This window comes from Rhipicephalus sanguineus, chromosome 2 (genome assembly GCF_013339695.2).
Source record: "Rhipicephalus sanguineus isolate Rsan-2018 chromosome 2, BIME_Rsan_1.4, whole genome shotgun sequence".
Taxonomy (NCBI): Eukaryota; Metazoa; Arthropoda; class Arachnida; order Ixodida; family Ixodidae; genus Rhipicephalus; species Rhipicephalus sanguineus.
In genome coordinates this window covers 189,833,230-189,856,699 of record NC_051177.1, presented here as the reverse complement: position 1 = coordinate 189,856,699, position 23,470 = coordinate 189,833,230, and the positions used below count along the sequence as shown (strand labels likewise).

At 46.2% G+C, this 23,470-nt stretch overlaps 1 protein-coding gene across 2 annotated transcripts in view; it reads left to right on the top strand.

The window, feature by feature from the left end:
• LOC119383934 (uncharacterized) overlaps positions 1-13,984 on the top strand; it is an 86,312-nt gene extending 72,328 nt beyond the window's left edge. For both annotated transcript variants that reach the window (XM_037652210.2, XM_049412718.1), the window contains exons 6-8: positions 1,282-1,426; positions 3,686-3,955; positions 13,823-13,984. In XM_037652210.2, the coding sequence (XP_037508138.2) occupies positions 1,282-1,426; positions 3,686-3,955; positions 13,823-13,941 (534 nt within the window). In that variant the 3' untranslated portion in view covers positions 13,942-13,984. The remainder of the gene's footprint in view (positions 1-1,281; positions 1,427-3,685; positions 3,956-13,822) is intronic.
• The last annotated feature ends 9,486 nt before the right edge of the window (positions 13,985-23,470 follow it).

Here is a 23,470-nt window from a genome sequence, read left to right as displayed (position 1 = left end):
CTCAGAACATCATCTCAGAAGTACCTTGCAGCACTGTGGAAGCTGGAGGGCTTATTGCCAATAGGAGAGACGAAAGGCTCTCAGGACGAGTTCATCCACGTGGCGTCGTCCGCTCGTCGTCTCTTTGGCGTCAGCTCGCCTGCTTTTTCTGTAACTGCCTCCAGCAGTTAGGATCGCACGCGAGAACTTCTTCGGAAACGTCACCTTGCCGTTTAATTGATGTTCAGAAACCCACTTTTACAGAACGCGCTCGCTGGCGTTTATGAGGAACCAGGTTTTTTTTTTTATAATAGCGTTCATAGTGCCGCTTTTACCGAGTTCTTTTTTGACCGCACCGAAAGGCTTCTAGTACACACTAACCCAAGGCCGGACGGGAAAAGCCGGCTGTGTCTAACAAAACACATTTAGCGCTACTAACCCTTGCTTCTTTCGGAAAAAATTGGATCTTTGTCCTATAGCGGACCGTTGATTAACTCAACGCGCTTTCAACCGTCATCACGTATCATTCTTGTGCGCAACATCAAAGTATTCGCGCAGTAAACAATTATAGGCATTCAAGGCGTTTCGTATCGTCAACGCATCACCGGCGCTAATGCTGTGGCGACATCTGCTCAATTGACACCAAAACCATTTTAGTGATCGGGAACCGCCTTGGTAGCCCTAGCAGCATCAAAACAATCAATTTATCTAAATAATAGCGACAAAATAAATCTGATGGTTTGCCCGCAACGTTAGGTGAGACTAAGCGATGACAGATTATGCCATCTATTTCTTACTGTCCAGGCAGAAAGCCAGTAAAGATCACAAAAATCATTGTTCTGTCTCTATGTCGTCCTTTGTGCATGTTCGCTAGCAATATGGAAGCATAAAATCAATACCGACCAGCCCAGCTTAATGCATTAACGAAAAATCATAAATTCGGAAGGAAGCGGACGGTTTTGGCGCTGCCATGTTGCTGTACGTCATAGTGGTTAGGGTGGTTATTACGGTTACTAGCCGGTAACCACTACAATAATTCAGAAAGCTATATTATATGGAGAGCAAGGATATGCCTATGTATTCTTTGTAGCTTCGGGAGTACTGCTAGGTAGTTATGAGATGAGTATAGCTTAGCTTTTGTCGAACGCTCTAGCGGACTCTTTATTGTCCGTATTTTTCTTACTTCATCGCACTCAATTCATCAAAAACATGCCATTCCTTCAGGAAGCTCTTGTATATAAATCATCACGACAATTTTCCTTCGACTTAACCTGAACGATAAAGTAAATTTTCTATTCACAGGTTGTGGACGTGTACACTCGTCAAAAACTAGGCCCCCACGAGACAGGAGAGATTTGCTTCCGCTCACTGTCTGTGGTGAAGGGCTATTACAAGCGACCAAAGGAAACGGCCGAACTCTTTGACAAAGAGGGTTGGTGTAAAACAGGTACGAATTCGGCTACCAACGCAGTTGCAGTTTTATTGCTTTTGGCACGCTCTGAAAACATGACTGCACAGCTATGCATTCTCTTTGCGTTTAAGGAACATTACGGAATTGAAACAAACGCCACTGGATGTTCTAACCATTGGGCATGTTCAAGAAGTCCGCCATTGTGGAAGTTTCGGTCTCCGTTCATACCGATGAATGGATATGAATGGAACACAGTATTTGTTTAAACATGGACAGAGAAATATCACACGAGGACGGGTACTGACTGCCAACAAAGTTTTTATTGCGCGTGCAGAAGTATAGCTTATAAAAATGTGTGTGTGTGGTGGGGGGAGTAGAAAGGAAGATGGTTGCAGATGCACGTGGTACTGATGATGATAGCAGACGGGTAGATCATTAAGATTGCTGTAGGGAGCTGTATTCCTTGTCATAAAGGATGAGTGATAGGGCGCTGGCACACATCGAGCCTTTGCGCATTATTGTGAAAGTCTCGAAAAATTTTCGAGCGCGATTGTCTTTTTTCTTGCGCACTACCTTAGTGACCTAAAGCAGAGGCGCGCACCCGCATTTGGCACAGCGAATCGCAGATTACTGCCATGCTTGTTCCTTACGTTGTTCTCATGTTCCCGCAAGCGGTCGTTTAGGCAGCGTCCAGTCTGGCCTAGGTTCGTCCCGCCACAAGTGGAACGTACGTAGGCCATTCATATGTCCATTCATAAGTCTGCCGTCATCCATGATAAGCGATAGGTTTCCGCAGAATTGTTTCGCTCGAACCTTGGTTGACAGCGCTGCGACACGGTAACGAACAAACGCAGTCAATCGGTTTGATTTCATATATCGCGGGCTTTCTTTAAACGCCGGAAGAAAAATCGCCACGCAGCATATACCTGACCAGAAAAAAATTGATCGGTCGCTCTGGAGTGCCCTCTAGAACGTAACGAAATGCACTTCGCCCTAAAGTGAAAAGTTAAACGTTTCATAATCGATCTAAATGATTAACTAATTTGGCGCAACATAAAAATATCATAACGAGTGCCACATGACGGCAAGCCTTATGTCTTTAGTCTCATTCAGTTACTCTTGACCTCTTTTTCAAATAAGATTGCACTGCTACTGCTTCACAAGTGTCGCTGGCGTAGTAAGTGTGACAGCACAGAAATGCGACCCTCGAACGTGCGCCGGTCCCCTGCGTATTTAAATGTGCCGCTTCAATTGAAGGACTCTCGATCGTGGACATATCGGTGATCAGACGTTTCTGATGTGGAAATTGGTTCTGTTGTCAAGGTTATCACGGCAGCTTGTATTTTCACGTTGCCATATTGTATTTTTATGTAGATCTGACCACTTGACCATCGTTGTTGCCTGCAGTGACTGAAGTGTTGAGCTGCTAAGCGCTGATGACGGTCCAATTCTCCTTATGGAGGAAGGAAACAGTTACGAGGAATCATTGCGCAATGCGACAGAAAGAAAGAAAGAAAGAAAGAAAGAAAGAAAGAAAGAAAGAAAGAAAGAAAGAAAGAAAGAAAGAAAGAAAGAAAGAAAGAAAGAAAGAAAGAAAGAAAGAAAGAAAGAAAGAAAGAGAATTGGTTGGTTAGGCACGTTCCCGCCGAGCACTGCTTGCCCCCCATTTTCCCGATAGGGCAAGGGCTCTTGGTTTCTTTTTAGTCCTTTGTTCTTGTTACATCAAACATCTTGTATAGATCAATGCTATGTTACCCGAATTCGAGTGGTTTACCACTGAAATCAATGATGTCATTATCAGACAAGCCATAAACGGAGAGTCTGCATTAGTTTTGAGCAATCATGGTAGTTAAACTTGCATCCAAGTTTAAGTAAACAGGGGTATTGAAGGAAAGTGTGAAGCTCGATAAGTTTTCTACTTATTTTTAAGAAGCATAGCAGCAGGAGACAACAGACAAAAACGAAGGAACAAGGACAAGCAATGTTTAGGTGCAATGTGTTGCAGCAAGACAATGGAACCCATTGCGACATTGACCCCGATAAAATGTGACCGCCACGGCCGAAAATCAGAGCTGCGCAATCGTGCATAGCCGAGGAACGTCGCAGCCGCCAAGTCGACACGGCGGGTCTCCTATGAATGAATGCATCCTTATCACACAAGCTGATAATTTAGTAAGGTAGTGTTATAGGATTGATTTTGAATTTATGATGAATTCTGCATGTACGTAACATATTGTGGAGGCCTCATCATCTGAGCGAGTGGGTCTGTGTAGTCTGACTATTATTTTTATGCAGGTGACGCAGGCTACTACGACGAAAGCGGTCGGTTGTACATAGTCGAGCGGCTAAAACAGATGATCAAGTGCATGGACAACCAGGTCGTCCCTGCAGAGTTGGAGGAACTCCTACTCCGCCACTATGCGGACGAGATTGAGGAGGTTTCTGTGGTTGGCGTTCCGCACCCGGACTTAGGCGAGGCACCTGCGGCTGCCATCGTCCTTACGGAAAAAGGCAGAGAGCAGGACTTGCAGAGCCTCGCCGAGAAGATAAAGTCCACTATTTCCAGTGAGTTGTTTGTAGAGAAAACTGAAGCGTAAATTGCTTTCTCTAAATGACTTTACAGAGGTACATAGTGTGTAATGTACTAGTGTGTACATTACACACGGCGCATAAAATACACAACAGAACTCTACGTGTCTTCAGAGTAATGTGACTACTTTCGGGAGTAGTCAGAAGCCGGTACACAACGAGAGGTACTGCCAATCATTAAGGCGAAAGCCATGGATACCTGACCATGGGCGTCAACACGAACGACGCAAAAAGCCACGTGATCAGATGTAACGGCTTCCTGAGGCCACAAATTGCCAAAATTTGTGATGTCATCATGACGTCTCTGTGATGCCTCATAATATGACGTCACATGATGACATCATCCAACGATATCATCACATTGTCGAAGGTTGGGGTGGGCCGACCCCGGAGGCTGTGCAAAACCAGTCATGGCGAAGAAGCTTGCAATACCCACGATCCTGGAGGCAGTGCAAAACCATGTTCGGTGGAGAAAGCTTTGGGGAAGAATGGGCGGGGGGAGAGGTAAATAGCCATACGTCGGCCGAGTAGAAAGATAAGATGATGGCTTTCGCCTTCGAGTCGTCTTAGGCGAATCCATAACGAACCCTGTGAGTTTTTAACACGAACGTGTTTTATGCCGGGGTCCACCAAGTACATCCGTCACGGATATGACGTTGATAAAATGGATGCCAACAAGTGAGAAAGAAAAAACCGAGAAAAAGATACCCCGCTGGGAATCGAACCCACGACGTTACAGACGCGACAGCAAGCGCCCGACGCGCTACCGACTAAGCTAACTCGAGAGATGCTAGGCACGGCGCGAACGCGCCTTACCTTTCACACATTCTCTTTCGCGACGGGCGGAGCGGGGCGGTGCCGCCGTCTGTGAGATGGGAAAAGAATGCTTCACGATCGACACTTACTAGCGCTTACTCCGAGATTGCACGCGATATCGGAGGTCATGGTTAAAGCGTCTCGATACCAGAGAGGTAGACTGGCCGCGCTGGCGTCGCCGAGGCACCCTTGACGCAGCGACGCAATTACGTTCTTTGCCTTTGGCTTCGTGTTAGCGTGCGTCGGCTCATCGGGGTAGTGCGGCTTCCACGTGCACCAACGGGATTTCTCCGCCGCCGACTGCTTCAGTTGCGAGAGCACCGACTAACAAAACTGCTGCAACACGCGTTGCAGAAAGGACGCGATTTCGACGGGCGAATGTCGTGCCTTGGTGGAGCGAGAGCAGCGCCTGCGACACAGAAACCAGCAGGACGCACGCGTTTGCGGCTCAAGCTACGAACCTCTACATCCCGTGTTGTTGAAGCGCAGTGTGTGTTAGTGTATGCATGAGCGCAGGCTTTGGCTACCCATTACTAGAAAGCGCAAACCCTGCCGTTTCTCTCCTTAATTGACGACGCTTTGAAGGAAGTGCATACCGGGTACCAGTGTTGATTATGAGCTTGTTGATATCATCCTTACGCGGTATTCACGATTCGCTGTATGCAAATATATGTTCACACCGTCAGCTACCACAACGGTTTAACCATGATCATAGGCGTTAGTCGTCGCGATAGAGACATGCTGTCAACATGGGTGTATCCACGTCAAACAGTGCTATAGCTGCCAAACACGAATAGCCATTGTACAAGCTCTCATATATCGCTACCCAATAAGCGCTACTTCTGTGATGACAAGTTTCACTTTCGTGTTATACCGATTCCTATGACTGAGGGATCAGCCATGTTTTTTTTCACTTACCTGCATGGATCACGTCCCTGGGTCTTCATTTCTGCACTTGTTAATTTGAGAAAGATTACATTAATTGTGAAGACCACAATATCGGCTCTGCAGTTTTTGTTAGCAGTAAAGTTTTTTATTATCAGAAGCTATTCGGCACTTGCGCAGACTCACACTGAAAATTGTTTCTTTATGCTTTGTTTACAGGCTTCTCGATGGCTTTAAAATCAGGATAAGAGATCTGTCGCTGTCCCCTGACCCTGTACGGTTCACACATCTTCGTTCTTTCAATGGAGATGCTCCATGAATTTTCACTTACAAACATCTTGAAGATGTCGCGGAAAGATCCAGATCCTCTTTTCTGTAATGTTTAGCTAACATTATTGCACGATCTTTTCTTACTGTTTGTAAACATTTAGTAAGTATAGGTAGTTACTCAATTTCCATTTCCTCGCATTATTTTAAAGACGTCCTCGAAATGGCGTCTTATAAAATCTTTATTTACAGCGCGATACGAAACCACTGGGAAAAAGGCACACTAGACATACCGCTCTGTGTGCTGTGTACTTTTTCTCTGTGGTGTCGTCTCGCGCTGTAAATAGGGAAGCTAGAAACCAACTCGCCCAACCTATATTGCCTTATATAAGGCGTGATGTAGAAAGTGTGAACAAGATATTGCTAACAGTCGCAGAACAGAGAAGTGCTCAGCAACGAGTTGTCACAAATTTTGAGGAGCCATTCCACTCTGCGAAGGTGGACGACCAACGAAGCTGTTTAGCTCATAACACAAAATTGCACAAAATTTCGAACCACAGTCGATCACACACCCAGAGCCTTAACGCGTAATGTGTATCCGTAAAGTCCCGTTTGAATTTAGCGTATGCCCTTTTAAAGTTTCCATTTGAGGAGCATGCGTCGTTTTGGTGCGATATACGTCTTTTAGGCCTTGCCGCAAGCCGCATGCGCTTAGTGGAGCAGTGGTAAGTAGAGGGGTTTATCGTATTTGTGACGTTGGCGTTTGCCGCCAGTGTGCTTCCTTCTTAATATTGAATGTACCAGTGGTGAATATTTTGGTTTGGCCAGTTTTTGTGGCACATACATGGGCTAGAGGTTTTTTTCACACTAGCAAACGGACAAATTCTTTAGCACATGCATCTTCGCTGAGTATGGCTAAGGGATGTGACCACGGCCGTATTAGAACGCCAGCAGCATTGGAGCGCTGCTGCTGTGCATAATATATGACAGCTGCGCTGGCGGGGTTTACCCTCTACGGTGGTCTAGCGCTTACGGTGCTCGACTGCTGACCCGCAGGTCGCGGGATCCAATCGCGGCCGCGGCGGACGCATTTTCGATGGAGGCGAAAATGCTAGGGGCCCGTGTGCGCACGTTAAAAAACTCCAGGGGTCAAAAGTTCTGAAGTCCTCCACTACGGCTTCTCTCATAATCATATCGTGATGTTGGGACGTTAAACCCCAACATTAGTTATTATTATTGCTAGCAGGCAGCGTTAACCGGCGGCCGCGTCTATGCACACCTCGCCTTCCATTCCCTCGTAATGCCGCGTTCTGATTGTCTTCAGACAACCGCCGTGGTGAAACAGTGGTTACAGTACTCGGCTGCTGACCCGAAAGTCGCGGGATCGATCCCTTGCGCGGTGGTTGCATTCGGGGAAGCGAACTGCTAGACGCGCGTGCACCCTGCGATATCAGTGCAAGCTAAAAAACAAAGGATGCTCAAAATTTCCGGCACCCTCCACTACGGCGTGCCGCACAATCATATCGTGGTTCTGGCGCCTAAAACCCCAGAAATTATTACTGATTTGTTTGTGACAATCGACGTTTTACCCACTCGCGCAATGTGTCAGCGGTCTCATAAGTTTTTCGTTAGGAACGGGGTTTAGAGATAAGTGCCCGCTTAACCCCCCGAATCGGAACTGACAATCAGCTCTCTAGCGTGACATATGATCACATAAAGTTAAATGCCAGAATTCCTTAACGTTTAACATGGCTGCACGCAAAAATGTTTAAGCATATGAGGATATGCACAAATTTCAGTGATTCAATATGTTTGTTTGTTTGTTTGTTTGTTTGTTTGTTTGGGTTTTATTGGCGCAAAAGCTACTTGGGCTATGCTGCGCCAAGAGCAAGGTAGTGATTCAATATGATAACGCAGAAAATATACGTGGAGATTTAGGGAGGACGAAACGGCTGCCGATGAAACGCCGAAAAACTGTAACTGACTGAAACATATCAAGCGAATAGAGTTTCAAACCTACTTAGAATTTTTTATAAGGATACTAAAACGCCAAATGGCACTTAAGAAGGGTGTTGATTGCAACGAATGATTTTGTTTAAAAATTTATATAGAAAGATTTCAGCAAAACAAGCTTGATATTATGTCGGGCATAAGTTGATATGCGGCGTAACTGTCCTGTCTTTTTAAATGCCTTCTTATTTAACATTTCCTTTTTGTGAGAATATGAAATAGCTTTTTCAAACAGGCATAACTATTTACCAGAGAACTTTGTCAGTTCGACACGTTTAGAAAAATTATAATAACCATTGTAATTCAGTAGTTTCCCCTTATAACTGCGCACAAAACTCCCCAATAATTAATGTTTGATATTCTACATGCATTACTGCAACCAATACTCGTTTCCCATGAATTATGCCGCGTATTAAACCACTAAAGGCGCTGAGCGGGATGCTTCAGTAGTTTCAGAAGTTTTATAGAATTTACAATCGTCAGCAAAAGGCCGAATTTCGGTTAATTGAGGTTCCTCATTTGCCATTAGGCTTTGTGTATACAGCAGAATGTTATTTGTCGGAATATTATCGGTTTTTTGTGTACCTCTTATCGGTAGCGCGTGTTATGGGGCAGATGTTACTCCGCTATAATTTTCAGTGGCTCTTCAGAGAAAGCTGCAGAGCAGGAATGTGTGACAGCACCGGTTGATATAGCTCCAAATTTATGTCTTCGCTTTACGACAATGAAAATTCGAGCGCATCGTTACAATAATGAAATCAATAATATTCCTATGTGTTTTTTTAAATCAATGTTTATTAAAGGGATACGGTAAGGTGAGCGGGCCATCTTTGTTTCAGATTGTAAAATCTTGTGTGCTCAAAGAGAAGGTTTTTGTCCTTTACTTCACGCAATTTCGGCTCTGTGGTTTTCGTTACTCATTTGTATTTTTGTGCCATATTTTATACTAGACTGTAAAATAAATGTACGTTTTCTCAGAAACGAAAAGCAGTGTGACCCTAAAATCTGGCATGCCAGTTTCACAAGGTAGTGGCATCAACTCCTGGCTCTGAAAACGGGTTTGTACATATATCTACAAGAAAAAAGAATTATTGGACATGTCGCGTGCCGTAGGAGGGCCTTTCGAGTTAATTAGGTTTCTTAATTATAACTCAAAAGTTTTCATATTATTAGGTTGAGACTATTTGGAAGGAACTTAAGTATAACTCAGAAAAATTCTGCGCCATCGGTCGGATAGTTTTTTGGAAAAAGTACATGAAGTTTCAAAACACGTGCGGAAAGTACTCGCACCATAAGCCAATGACTGCGGTGCAAAATCATTACTTCTGGAAAAATTTCCTATCAAAACTTATGAAAACGGTAGGAAATGAACATATTTAATCGAGTGAGTCATAAATGTGGTTAAAAAGTAGATGCATGCAGAAACGATAATGGGAAACAACATGTAAAGAAGCCCTTGCATCCGCCAGGAGGCGTGGATCATGGCGCCATTTCTAAGTGGCTTCGAGCGCTCCTACGGGCTCGCCAGTGCATGGTTTTACTCCTCAGACTGTACTATTTTAGTAACGAAATAAAAAAAAATGCTTTCTTTGTCGATATACCATACTATACGCCCTCAAGCGGAGCTGCAACAAGAAGTGATCACGTCGCGCTCTGTTTACAAAACAAAATTATTGGAAACTTTAACATTCCCGAGGCATGGTGCCACTTCGCTGTGCTCCACCGGGGGGAGACGCGTCGGCGCAAACTACAACACAGACGCACTCACAGGGTGCCTTTTAAAGACGATAGTCTTTCTTGGGGAACTTAAACGCAGAAATTTTGGTCTGTCTTTCTGTCTGTCTTTCTGTTTGTCGGCACTTCCCTCGATTCAGCCACTCGGCCAAAGTTGAACCACTTGCCCAAGGGCCAGCCGTCTTGAACTGGTACGGCTGTTCATACTTGTGAACGTTGTCGATCAAAAAGTAAATATCATGCATATCTGAGGTGCAACATCACTAGGTAAGTATTAGGTGGCGTGTTCCTTTAATAGAAAATGCATGCATACGTAATTTTAAGGACCCTAGTTTCTTAAGCTGCGCTGAAAATGCCTAAGAATGGAAGCTTGAGCGAGCTGGTATGCGTTCATCTTTGTTGAAACAGCGCTCACTAGACGACGACGAAGTAAAAGAAGGCACAGGACAGGCGCTGCCTGTCCTGTGCCTTCTTTTACTTCGTCGTCGTCTAGTGAGCGCTGTTTCAACAAAGCTGAAAGTGCGACTGCGCTGAAATTTGCCTTCCTCCGTGCCCTTCGCACGAGCTCATTGTTGTGTTTCGGTTTCGGTTCTGTATTGCACTGTACGAATGCCATGGGTTGGTGTTGAAAAACTTTAGTTTTGAGAAGGCCAAGAAGGTGAAAAAAAAATATTTAAAAAATGAAAAAGCAGCGTTGTGGGCCGCCTTCAGGCTGCCGGTTGTGGGCGCCGCTCTGGCGTTCCTGTTTTACCCAGGCGACGTGTAAATAAAAGTGTGTGGAGAGTACTCGTTGAGTGCGGACGTTTCTCTGCTTCAGCGCTTCGCGCAAACCGCGTTTTCGGGCTTGCCGGCGTCCCCGCCGGTCACGTTGGTCACCGCCGGTCTTCGCCTGCTCCTGCGCCGGGACTACCAGCACGCAACACAGCACTCATGTTTCCCGACGTATTGCCAGATGGCGTCCATATCTCACACAGCGCATCTTCTATCGTCTTTACACGACATTTGCAGCGAAGCACGCAGATACGCGGCCAATTTTTTTTTTGTTTACGAGAAATATAACCAACTAGGTGTAGTGAATAAAAAATCCATAAACAGGGGGTGGGTGCTCGAGCCGACGTTTCGACAAGTGGACTTGTCTTCTTCAAGGCTGGTTCTAGCCTTGATGAAGACAACTCCACTTGTCGAAACGTCGGCTCGAGCACCCACCCCCTGTTTACGGATTTTTTCATCGCAAGCTTCCATCTTCCACTTCTTGCCGCTTTTTGGATCAACTAGATGTAGAGGATTCGAATGGCTGATAGTGAGATTGCAGCTGACCTACCAATTTTCAGACCAAAAGGGGCGCGAAGCATCTCTGTACTACTTCCGTAGATACATAGATCTGCCAGCTACGTCCCCATGGCTTAAGATGCATAGCCACAGAATGTCTCCCCCTATTAATCATAATAAAGACAATGCTATTTTTATGGAACACCCGACCTAACATTACCTTGGGATGACAAGAAAATTCCGCTAAACCGATAATGAGCAAAGAAAAAGAATTCTGGGAATCGAAGAAATAACGCTGGGTTTATCTGCAGCGTTCAATTCAGGAAATAAGTTATAACGAAGCGTATAAAAAAACATTACGATGTCAGCATCAGTTTGAATATTTAAGTAGATGTTCGCTCTGACGCGATAAATAAATCGAGGCACATACGCCATATTAAAGCAGCTATGAAGAAAATTTAGGTGAAGAGACGTGAGACTGCTGCTGGACTATTGAAGTATGATGGGTAGGCATATTATGACCTGATGCTGTTTGGAAACATGGAGATACAGATGTCTTTCTTTACATAGAGTGACCCTTCTAATAATCTTATTTCTACAAAGGCACAAGTGTTGCAGCCTTCCACGAGAATATAACTAAGTCAGAACCTAAAGATTTTCTGAAGGTGGGCAGAAAGTACAGTAATAAATGGATGAAAAAATTCAGTGTGGTCCTTTAGGGCACCAGATATCTACAGCGAATAAACAACAAGCAAACGGCTTTTTACGCTCTATGAATACAACTTATCTGTATGAAGGCACTTATCTGTCCCGATTCAGGACTAAGTTTTGCACCCAAACACAGCTTGATACAATGTCAGTAATTGAGTTAAGGAGTGTATCGTAAACAAGCTGTGAACCAGCAATTACAAAGATGGTCTGGAAAGAAGTCGCACTTTCGCCGCAAACGCTAAGCATAAAAGGGGACAGGGTAACCGAACATTTGAAAAAAAAAATAAGTGATTTATTTTTGAAATATGTCTCATGTACCATTTACAGACGCTGTTTACTTAGCTTCCTATCATCGTAAATCGATAAAGGGAATGAAGCAATTCTATTTTTATGTGAAACGAAATGCCGTCTGACAACGCAACTTTAGCCAAGAGTGAATATGTAAGTCAGAAAATGCTGTCATAGTGAAAAGCGTGAAATTGAAGTTATTTACATTGAACCTTGTTTTCTCATAACGGCATTTTTCGTCATGTTTGTGCGATTATTTTCAAAAGGACAGGAGATAGCACACTGATTTTTTTTCAGCGCATATAATAAACGTGTATGTGGCAATGTACTGAACTAAAGTTGAGGCTGTAGAAATAATCATTTTTAATTGGAGGCTAAGAAAATATACAAAAATTTGTCTGATATCTTGTACTGGACAAAAAAACTGCTATTTTTTTTTTGGGGGGGGGGGGGGCAGATTAAACTATGTGAGTTCATTGGGTAGAAGACGAGGAACTGAACAAAATTATTCAAACATGTGGCCTCTACCTTTATTAGTTAGTGAGCAAGCTGAGAAAAGTCCACCACAATAAACCCAGAAATCAAGGGAAGAATAGGGCTTACCCTGTCCCCTCAATGCGAGAGCAACAAATTCGGAGGCTGTGCGAAGGAAGGCGAGCAGCTTACTCCTTTATCATCCAACTTGGTTTGACTCAACAAAACGTTGTCGTAAAGAAACATGGCCACTGCAGCGAGCGAAGCGACCTTCGCGCTGTGTATTGCTTCAACGAAAACTGACCTGTGAGAACATAGCACGTACTTGAAAGCTATGAGCCTTCCCCTGAACCCCCTCAAGATAGTGCGTGCGCTACCACTCCTAAAAGCTCAAAGTAAGCAGTCAGTGTCGCAGCCAACGCAGCCCCCTGCTGAAGACGCACGGCGCGTTTCCTCTCTGCTTGAGCCGCGATCGTCGGCTGGCCTCGCACGCTTTCACTCGCACATAGAACATACTATGCGCAGGGCGATTTCGTCGTCCTTGGACTTTGTAGAGTACATCACGGCAACGCTGATGTTGAGGGTGACGGCAAATATGCTCTTGGATGACCCATATAATCCCTGTCCCAATAATATGTATGGAGCGCTTTAGAAATTATAACACAACCATTAGTGATGACCACTTTGACCCTGAAAGAAGTGTTCTATGGTACAACACACGAAGCTGAACAATAAACTTGCGAAGCTTTATGTTAGTTAGCAAAGACACTGCCGTTGGAAAGTAAATCTCAAGCGCAGTTAATACGAGAATGAGACGACTCCTTGTCATGTTCACGTTAAGCTCCAGATTGGGGAGTTGGCAAAGGAAGCGCCTCATTGCACGTGGTAAATGCGAAATATTGCCATTCGTTCAGCATACCTTATGACTGGTCTGCTTTTCTATGAAACCGGATGATAGATGCACGATTTCACTAAACAGTTAGGATGCACATCTAGAGTATGGATTCTTTGCGCACTATAGCGAAACAGCGCATTAACTCAGTCGGGTGTCAATGCGCCAGTAAGTCTATAAGTTGTTTTATTTAACGAATCATGACATATGGCGGAAGGAAAGTGTTGCATTGACATACGAGAAGTGGTATCCAGAAGAATTACATTACCATACATAACTGTGCATAAATACTCAAAAACAAGTGTGTCACAGATAAACACCATGTATGTCGTGCAGTTGCGTCTTCGCACTTCTGAAGTAGATGCAGTAATCATCCCCCACTATTATTGAGAATCATCCGTGGTCCTTTGCGGCATCTTATTGTTTTGAAACTGTTGTCACATGTGGAATGCATGTCAGACGACCCATTCGACAATAAATTTTACTTGATCTCGCAGCCAGCCTTGCCGTTCACAAGCACTTGTATGGTGGAGTCTTCTTCGTGGACTCATTCCCGAAGACCGAGACGGCGAAAGTCAACAGAACAGCCCTGGCACGCTCTCTTTTGAAAGTCTAGACATGTTGTTTTACTTGGCGTTAATAAAATGTCTTGCGTTATGACTTTTGTGAAATGCTCTTTTTGATGTGAAAATGGCAATAATTCAAGTCAGCAGCCTCTGAACTTCATTTATCACTGTACATATATGGAGCCCCGTTCACAGAGCTTTCAAATGCGCACGCAACCATGTGCTGCGTACGATAGCATTGGTGCAAGTTTAACTTACTTGACACCATTGAAACAAAAGAAGAAACGCGAAAACAGGCGAGAAGGGAAGAAAAGCAAAATGTCTGGTCGCACGATAGCATGGCACTAATCTTCGTTGCGATTTTATCTTCTTCCTTTCCCGCGTATCGGACAGTATCGAGCATTCTAATAACTTTGATGATATGCCGGAACAAAACATGTAGCAACTGATATACCCCTAAAAGATCTCTTGGCAGGACCTCGATACCGGATCAATGGTTACTGTCACCCATCATTAGCAGCTTCGTTTTTCACTAGCTAACATTGTATAACGAAGTGAATACGACAGACATATAAGCCAAGGAAAGCACACAGCACATTATTTGTTGATTTTTAAACTGTAGTGTACCTTTTATTATGTAACTTGAAATTGATTAAAGAGGACGAAAAGACACCGTTTACGTCGTTGCTGCCTAAACTTACCACCATTGCATTATGCATCGAATGCGCTCTACGGATTAACCGAAGACAGAGGATGTTCCTCCTTCAACTTTGTTGGATATCTCTCTTAGTGTGGTCCCTGGTAGTGTCAGCCAGCGCTACTCGCGTGGAACACTCATCTTGTCAGAGGGTGGGGCAACGTACATGAGTACCGCCGTGCGAAACGTGCGATCATAACCTACCTTTTAGGCGTCAGCATAGTCGGCGGCCTTCGACATGCGCACAGTCATTCAAACTGCGCACGTTGGATTTGCAGTAATTTTTATCTCTTTCGTTGTGTCTGCGCCGTTCTTTTATCGCTTTACGTGCGCGTGATGCGCCGCATGCTTTTTTTATTGTGTCTCGCATAGTTCGTATGGCTTACGCGCCAAGTGTTTGTCAAGAGAAATACAATAGGTGCTGCTTTAACAAAAGATAGTTGTCTTGCTTTATTGAACACCTTAGAGAGTACAATAATAATGCATCTTTATGGCGCATAATGTTATGAACAACGCACGCCACCTATTGAGAGCGGCATTGTCATTTCTATGAGCGTCTTATAATATGTACAAAATTTGACCTCTCTATGGTTAAGGGTTTTCGAGAAAAATGTGGAATATATGTGTCCTACTAACCACTGAAAGACAGTCGTTTCAGAAAAAAAGTACTTTATGGGAAGTGCTGCTACCTTACAAAGAACAAAGCCTACAAACACGTACTCTCTATCACAAACAATTAAACTTAATATCTATTGGACATCCACTTGCTAACGGCACTCAAGCAGCAGATGTTGGCACTGGGCATACCTGCAACAGTCTAATTTTCGCCCGTGGAGAAGCTCAACTGCATCCTCCACTGGAAGAGACTTTCTTGCGTGACGCAAAATGTAAATGGGACACTGCAATCAGTTGCACATAATCTTAGACTGGCTGTGCTTTCGAAAATATATCGCTGAATGGTTGTCAACTTTTCATTGCACAAATTATAGAGGAAACTGTATGAGTAGGAATGAATAAAATTGCTATATTGGCACATTTAGGAACTCGTGAGTATGAAGCAAACTTTTCGAGCATACTGATCATGCTGAATCGGGTGGAGAGCGCGCAAAAGTCTGAAGACAAAAAAGTCATAGTTTCACCGCAACGGCGAAGCAATGAATGCGATAGCAACAAAATAGAATGTTACACGAAGAACGGCAAGCAGCTCAGTCCTTGCAACGCGTCGCTCGAGCGCAAAGGAGTGGCGAAAAGAACACACACAGGACGACCGTGAACTAACAACGGTCACAGCTCGACACTTGCAGCGCACTGCTCAAACACAAGGAAGGACACTCGAAAAGAACGCACAGGTACACACAGGGCGAGCGTGAACTAACTGTTGCGGTTGTTACTTCTGCGTATTTGAACAGCGCGCTACAAACCCACGCTCTCAGACTTCTTTTTCTTTAAAATTGCGGCACGTGGAGTGACCTCTCCGCGTCTCCGGCCACGCGGTGGCGTTAGACGCATCGTTCGCTCGGTGTTTCATATCGTCAGTGGCTACAGAAAGGGGCCACCTTTTAGTGCGCGTCTGAAGAAAAATGGAAGAGCGTTGCTTTAGGTGCGCCCTTCGGGCGATCTCGCGGGTTATACTACACATACTGTAGCACCTCCGAACTCTACATGCCGTTAGCGTTATATGGTGTATATAAATATCTTGACGTTGATATGCTAAACAGCCGGAGGTGCGTCGTCGAGTAGTTTAAAGCAGCGCACTGCGGAGCGAGAGGTTGAATATTCGAATGCCGGTGCTGCGCTTCGAAAATTTTTAGGGGCGAAGCTCCTTAAGGCGGCACCCGTTCGTCCCTCGTAGTAGTACGTAACCAGTCGTAACGCTAGTACCAGATCTTGACCTCCAAGGTGGTGCCGGTGGGAGATTTTTCCTGTGCGTTGTTGAACAATAAAAAATTCGCAGCGTGCGCGTTAACTAAAAGCCGAATTCTTCTCTCTCTCATTCCCCATTAGCAGCCATTGGCATGTTCCAGTAGGAAACGTTAGTAGAAGTAGAAGTGTAAGTGTTAGCTAAAAGCCGACTGCTTCTGTCTCTCATTCCCATTAGCAGCCATTGTTTACCTCCAAGGTAGTGCCTGGTGAGATTTCTCCTGTGCGTGATTAAACAATAAAAATTTTGTTCAAAACGCCATTGACTGATGAAATAAACCAACGAAAGACGCCAGATGTTTTCTAAAAGCAAAACGAAAGAACGCCAGATGTTTTTAAAGCAAAACGAAAAGACGCCAGCTGCTTAACGAAAGACGCCAGATGTTTTCTAAAGCAATGGTTTTCTAAACAATGAAAATTCACAGCGTACATGTAAAATTAAAGTGAGGTGCAAGTCGTCATAACTCATCGAACGTTTAGTATAAGCGCGCCCGAGCTCACGTCGGCGATGATGTACTGGGCAGAATTCACGGAAGATTCACGGTTTACCGATGAACCTCCGCAGCTTCGCCCACTCATCATCATTCACTCCGTGGATATGCTGTGATTTTTTGTTCTGATTTATTTTTCTCTGTGGATTTTATTGATATTGTTAAGCTGTTTATTGGACGGCACTCGGCGACAATGCACTGTGGGGACAGTCAAGGTAAAGGCATGGGCTCCGAGCGCGAGCGGTGTTTAGAAGAGGACGACCCACTAGGAGCCGCTGGAGAGCGCGACCGTTAAACAGTACCAACTGCTTCGCCACAATATATACACACATATACATACCCGGGACATGACGGCGTCGACAGACGGCGACGGCAAAAACCAACCGAAAGTGTCCATATAACTGCTATCGCAATAAAAGGATACCAAGTGGAATGGTTCGTTTGGAACACGGCTACCTGCTGACACCTTGCGAATAACATAAAAATAACCAGCAAAACCGCTTTCTAGAATATTCTCGCGGTCGCACTAAAAGTTTGAAATCAATCGATTCAGTGGTTTTGATCTAAAAAATTTCGAACATGAAGAAAGAAGTACGACATATGAGTCCCACTGCCCCACAAAGGGTTAAGCCTGCCGTAAAATGTCGACTTTTCCCTAACACTATCATCATAGTTCGCAAGAAAAACTACATCATCCAAGTAGACGAAACAGCACTGCCACTTCAGGCCTGCGAATACTGTGTTGATTATACGTGTGAACGTCGCAGGGGCCGAAAAAAGCCCGAACGACATGACCTTAAACTCAAACAGGCCATCTGGCGTGATGAAGGTGGTTTTCTCTCGATCCCTTTCGTCGACGTCTGTTTGTCAGTAGCCCGTTTTCAAATTCATCGACGAGAAGTACTTTGTATCGCACAGCTGTAGCAAGGTGTCTTCACTCCAAGGGGGAAGGACATCCTTCTTCGCGATATTGCTCAAACGACAATAATCGACGCAGAACAGCAAGGACCAATCCTTCTTTTTCACTAATACTACGGGTGATGCCCACGGACTCTTGGGCGGCTGTGTGATTTTGTCACGCAGCATTTCGTCGATTTGTTGCTTTATGACCTCGCATCTGCGTGCAGAAACTCGGTACGGGCGCTGACGGCGCAGACGGGCATATTCCTCGGTTATAATGCGGCTTGTGGCAACATGATCTTTGTGGAATCCTTTATGACGACGAGAAGCAGTCCTTCTATTGCCGGGGCAGGCCCTTGAGCTTTTGTTGCCTATGCGATGTAAGCGTCGGGTTCACGTCGAAACCTTGTTCGGGAACTTGGATCGTCGGAGGAGGTTCGGTAGAGTCATTGAGGGCGAAAGCGTCGGTGTCACCCACAACTTCCTCTATGAGGGCGATTTTGTTTACGTGCTTGTATTCGTGGCTGAAATGGGTGACCATCGCCCTCGCTTTCCCGCTGTGCAGTTCAGCTATGCCTCTGGCGACACAAATCTCACAGTTGAGCAAGATGTACTGGTCACCCTCATCGACGGCTGCTAAGTCTTCAGATTCTTAACACTGGACGAGGAATGACAGTGGAACGACGCGGAATGGCGACATGGCCTTCGAGCACATTTAAGGCTCGGTTTCCTGGCATCTTCTGCGGTGGTAGTGCTCTTTTCGTGGATAGCGTTATTGACTCGTATCTCAGGTCGATGACTGCCCCATAGTGGTTTAAGACATCTACGCGCGCTTCTTTTTGGCGGGTGTCGGGAATGCAGCGATGGCGGCGGTCTTCCGTGGGTCGAGGCGGGTGTATGAGTTGCTGATGGCCTGTCCTAGTAAGTGGAGCTCTTCGTACGCTAATCGGCGCTTTTACGATTTGAGTGTTAGGCCAGGTGACCTCTTTGCCTGAAGTACTGTTGCAAGGTGTCGGTGATGTTTGTTAAAAATGGGACAGAATACGACTGCGTCATTCAGGTAGATAAGACAAGTATGCCACTTTAAACCTGCCAGCACTGTTTCCATAACGCGCTAGAACGTCGCAGACGCCGCGCAAAGTCTAAATGGGCTGACCTTGAACTCGAACAGGCCTTCGGGTGTCATAGAGGAGGCCTCTTCGCGGTCTGTCTCACTGATTTCAATTTGCCAACAGTGCATCTTGAGTTCACTCGGAGAAAATTGTTACACAGGCGACCTAAGGCGTCGTCTATCCGTGAAAGCGGATATGAGTCCTTCTTTGTGATCGTGTTCAGGCGACGGTAATCGACAGACAAAAACGCAGAGTTCCATCCTTCTTGTTCACCAAGACCACAGGTGATGTCCGCGGACTCTTTGAAGGCTGCATGATGTAATCCCGCAGGATTTCGTCGACTTGTCGCTTTATAACTTCTCGTTGCCGTGTCGAAACCTGCTAGAAACTCTGACGGAGGGGTCGAACATTTTCTGCCGTTATGATGCGGTGCTTAGCAAGTGGCGTTTGTCGGATCTTTGACGATGAGAAACAGTGATTGTATTGCTGCAGAAGGCACCGGACCCGTTGCTGTTGGCAAGCGGGAAGACTTGGGTTGACATCGAAGAATGACGTCGAGAACATCGTACTGCGTCACGACGCCCCGGAAGTCCTTATCACCGACAGGGTTACGGCTTTTACGGCAGACTTAATGCAAGGGATCGTGAAATAAAGACCAACGGCTCACCGAAGGAATATTGCCTACCAACTGCAATTGAATGGCCTCACCGAGCGTCTGAATAAAACCCTCGCCGGCATGCTGGAAATGTACGTCGATGTCGAACACACGACTTGGGACACCGTTCGTCCCTATGTAACTTTCGCTTACAAATGGCAGTGCAAGAAACAACGCACATGACACCGTTCAAGGTGTTTTACGGAAGAAACCTGGCAACAACACTCAACGCCATGCTACCAACTGCCACCGAAGAAGACAATCTAGACGTCACCGCTTATTTGCAAAGCGGCGAAGAAGCTGGGCAGCACGCCCGCCTGCGTTTCAAGAACCAGCAGAAGATCGACAGCCATCACTAGAACCTTTGACGACGTCACATAGAATCTCAGCCCCGCAACGGTGTGTGGGTCTGGACGCCGATACGCCAATGCGGACTTAGCCAGAAACTCTTTCAGCGATATTTGGCACCGTGCAGGGTACTTCAACGTCTCGACGCACTCGACTACAAGGTTTCCCCCGACAGCATCAGGAACTCTCAGCGGAGCTGGGCACGCCCCAAGGTCGTGCATGTGGTGAATAAAACCGTTGTATGCGCGCTGGTGAAATTTGAGAACTTCGTTTTAACGCTTGTTTATGTACTTTCCTTATATTCATGTATACGTTTCTTTATTCGAATTCGTATTCTTTTGCAGCATCGGAATGATGCTTATTCAGAGGAGGAAGGGGTGGGGGGGTGGAAGGGGAAGTGCCACGCACGCTTCCTTTTCGGCCTTGCGCGCGGCGCACCTGAATGTGGGATATTGCCCATTATATCACATTGTTCTGATAAGCTTGGGCGCGCAACACGAAGAGTATAGTTTATTCTGGAACTAACACGGTTATCAAAGACAGCACTAGAATCTTCGATGCCACATGTATTCGAGCCGACGCTCTTTAGCACAGGTCATAATAGTACGATCAAACTCTGCACTTGCCGCCTTCGTACCACTTTATGTGATACTTCTTCTACTGGGCACAAGTTCGCCCAATAAAGTTTCACTCGCCTTCACAGGTTCGGTTTCGTCATCGTCACAACCACGTATCAATACTAAGCAATACCTCTCGCCAGCCTGATTTCAAGATAAGGAATTCCGCTAGATAAATCCGGTCATGAACGGGCACTTGCCATGCAGATGCCGGTCTACGTTGTTCGCGTGCTTCACAGATCAATGCGCCCCCATGCGGCGCGAGGTGGAAACACCATCTCGATTATCGCCGGCAGCAGCTGCCATTTCTCACGTGCGGCGTTGCTTGAGCGTGGTCGTTGTTCATTTGTCAGTCCACGTTTCCTTTTTAAAGCGATAGCGTTGAAGAGCTCGTTGCGCAGGAAGTCTGGTGTCGGGGTCGGCGGCGGCGGCGGCGGCGTCGCTGGTAGTGAGCGAAAAATGAGCGTTGTCCGTGAGCGGAAATTCGAGGTAGATACAAAAAAAGAAATAATAAAAAACCTTTGGTTGGAGTGGGACCGGGGATTTGAACCTGCGACCCATCGTAAACTGGCGAGTAGCATACCGCGGAAAGACACACGGACGAAGAAGAAGTACGAGACGAACACAAGCGCTACCACCCCGCGCTATGCTACTAGCCAGTTTACAATGAACCAAAAAGCCCATATTGGTACCCGTGTCGACCCATCACGCCGTGGCGCCATGCATTTAGCCGCTCGGCTGCCCACATACATCCTCTAGCACATCGACGGCGAGCTATTTATATATAGCATTTAGCGTTGGTGGTAAGCACATCTTGTAGGTTCTTCAGCGGCTTGGCTACAACCCGCGAGATGGCGCAAAGGGCCCACGGGCGCCCTTTTAAACGGCATCGCCCCGCCGTGTGGCCCGGGGCGATGCCCATGTTTCTTCGCACCGCATGAATGGATATTGGAGCCAGAGGGCGTCCGCACTTTGCTTTCCCTGCGGCATGGATTAGGTCTCCACCAAGCAGCGAAGCCAGGCTAGCGATTGGCGAGGCGGTACGAACACGGTCCGATTACGTTATCGAGTTCTACGCTTGAAAGCGAGGTGCAAGTGTCCTCCAAGTTTATTTTTGTTTGTTTTTTTAAGCCGCGTGCGTGCCCTCCAAATATTTCGAATAGCACCACGCATCAAAGCGCCTTTCCGGAGAAACCTTACCTGATGTGTGTCGCACTGGGCACGGAAAGGACTTCATAGGAGGCACAGAAGAAGACAGCCACGGTAGATAAAGGGTTGAGTGCTTTCATAGTGTCGCGAAGTGGCAGCTACAAGTTACAAGAAACGCGCCAGAGGCAGTGAGTTTTCAGCTTTCCGCAGAAGCATGGCTCGGCGCAATAATCTAGTTGGGCGCCATGTTGTAAGACGCGTAGCCACACCTATAGGCCGTGAAACACGCGAATCAATTGCCCTTCAGCCGTTAGAATTTGGCGGCCTACGTATGCAGACCTAACTTTCTTGATATCGGCGGCGAAAGATCCACTAATAACAGAGTAGACCTCTGTGGCGTCCAGTAAAGCAGTGACTGCGTGGCCGTCAAGAAGTACGTGGATGTCGAACGCTCGTCGTCTTCGGTTACGGTTAAATTTTGGTGTCCGATCACGGTTGCGTCGCTTTGTTCCGCTGCTCCTACGTGGTGTCGTCAGGTCTTCTGACTGTGAAGTTTCATTTAGTTTCATTTTCAAGGCCCCGTTTGGCTGACGGCCTGTTCTTAATGTTTCTTCGCAGAGTCGCCGCCGGAAAAATTTCGCTGTTACGACGAACAGCAACTAAGGCAAAAAACAGCGCGCACTTCACGAGGGCGAACAGAAGGAACACAGGGCACACGCGCTGAAGCACAGGCGTGTTCCTCCTGTCCGTCCTCGTGAAGTGCGCACTGTTTTTTGCCTTGTGCATACACATCTCGAGCTAGTTTGGTGATCATGATCAACCAACTAGCTCGAGATGTGTTAGAGCAGCAATCGCACTTTTATCTGTTGCCATTTTTAGTTTTCTGGATACGGGCTAAGCGACCAACCCTGAGTTGGGCCTGTGTATGGTTGGCGTTGGGGCGACAAGTAGCGCCCTGGTAAAAGTAAATACGACGGCCCTCGAGGTGTCCACTCGGATGCCACGAGATAGTCGGCGATATCCCGTGTCCGTTCACCACGCCCTGGGTGTAGCGCGTCGATGGCGACGCCACGAAGGCCCATCTCGCTGTACAGGCAGCGAGGGTAGGTGTGGCCGCCTACCCTCGCTTCGCCACCTACCCTCAATTGAGGATTCTGCGCACGCCTATGGTTGCAGGGTTGACGGTTGGGGCACTGGATCGGTTGTCGTTGCTGCTATCGATGTCAGGGACTTGGCCTGACAGTTGTCATCTGGAAGGGACTCGTACTGTGGAGGCTGTCGTTGCTGCCTGCGGCTCGTTCGACGATCCGGGATGTCCTTAGAGTCATCTTCTTCGAGCTTGGCCCACGGCTTTCCTTGGGCTTCCGGAACATCAACGGACAAGTACCCACGCCAAATACCACATGGTCGTGATTGTGAAGTACGCATGAGCACAAGCTGGTAGAGGTGAAAAACTCTTTATCGGGCGAACATTGCCCAGGAAATGAAAACTAAAATTACAAGCAGTACGCGCTGCACGCTGACTGTGGCCATCGCAGTTGTCGGCCACCGGTAATCTTGACATGAGCAGATCGCGTCGTCTTATATACATCAGTTTATTTATTTATTTTTATTTATTAAAGATACTTTCAAGGCCCGAAGGCACTACAGAAAGGAGTGGGGGAAACAATTACAAGTGCAGTTAACAAAC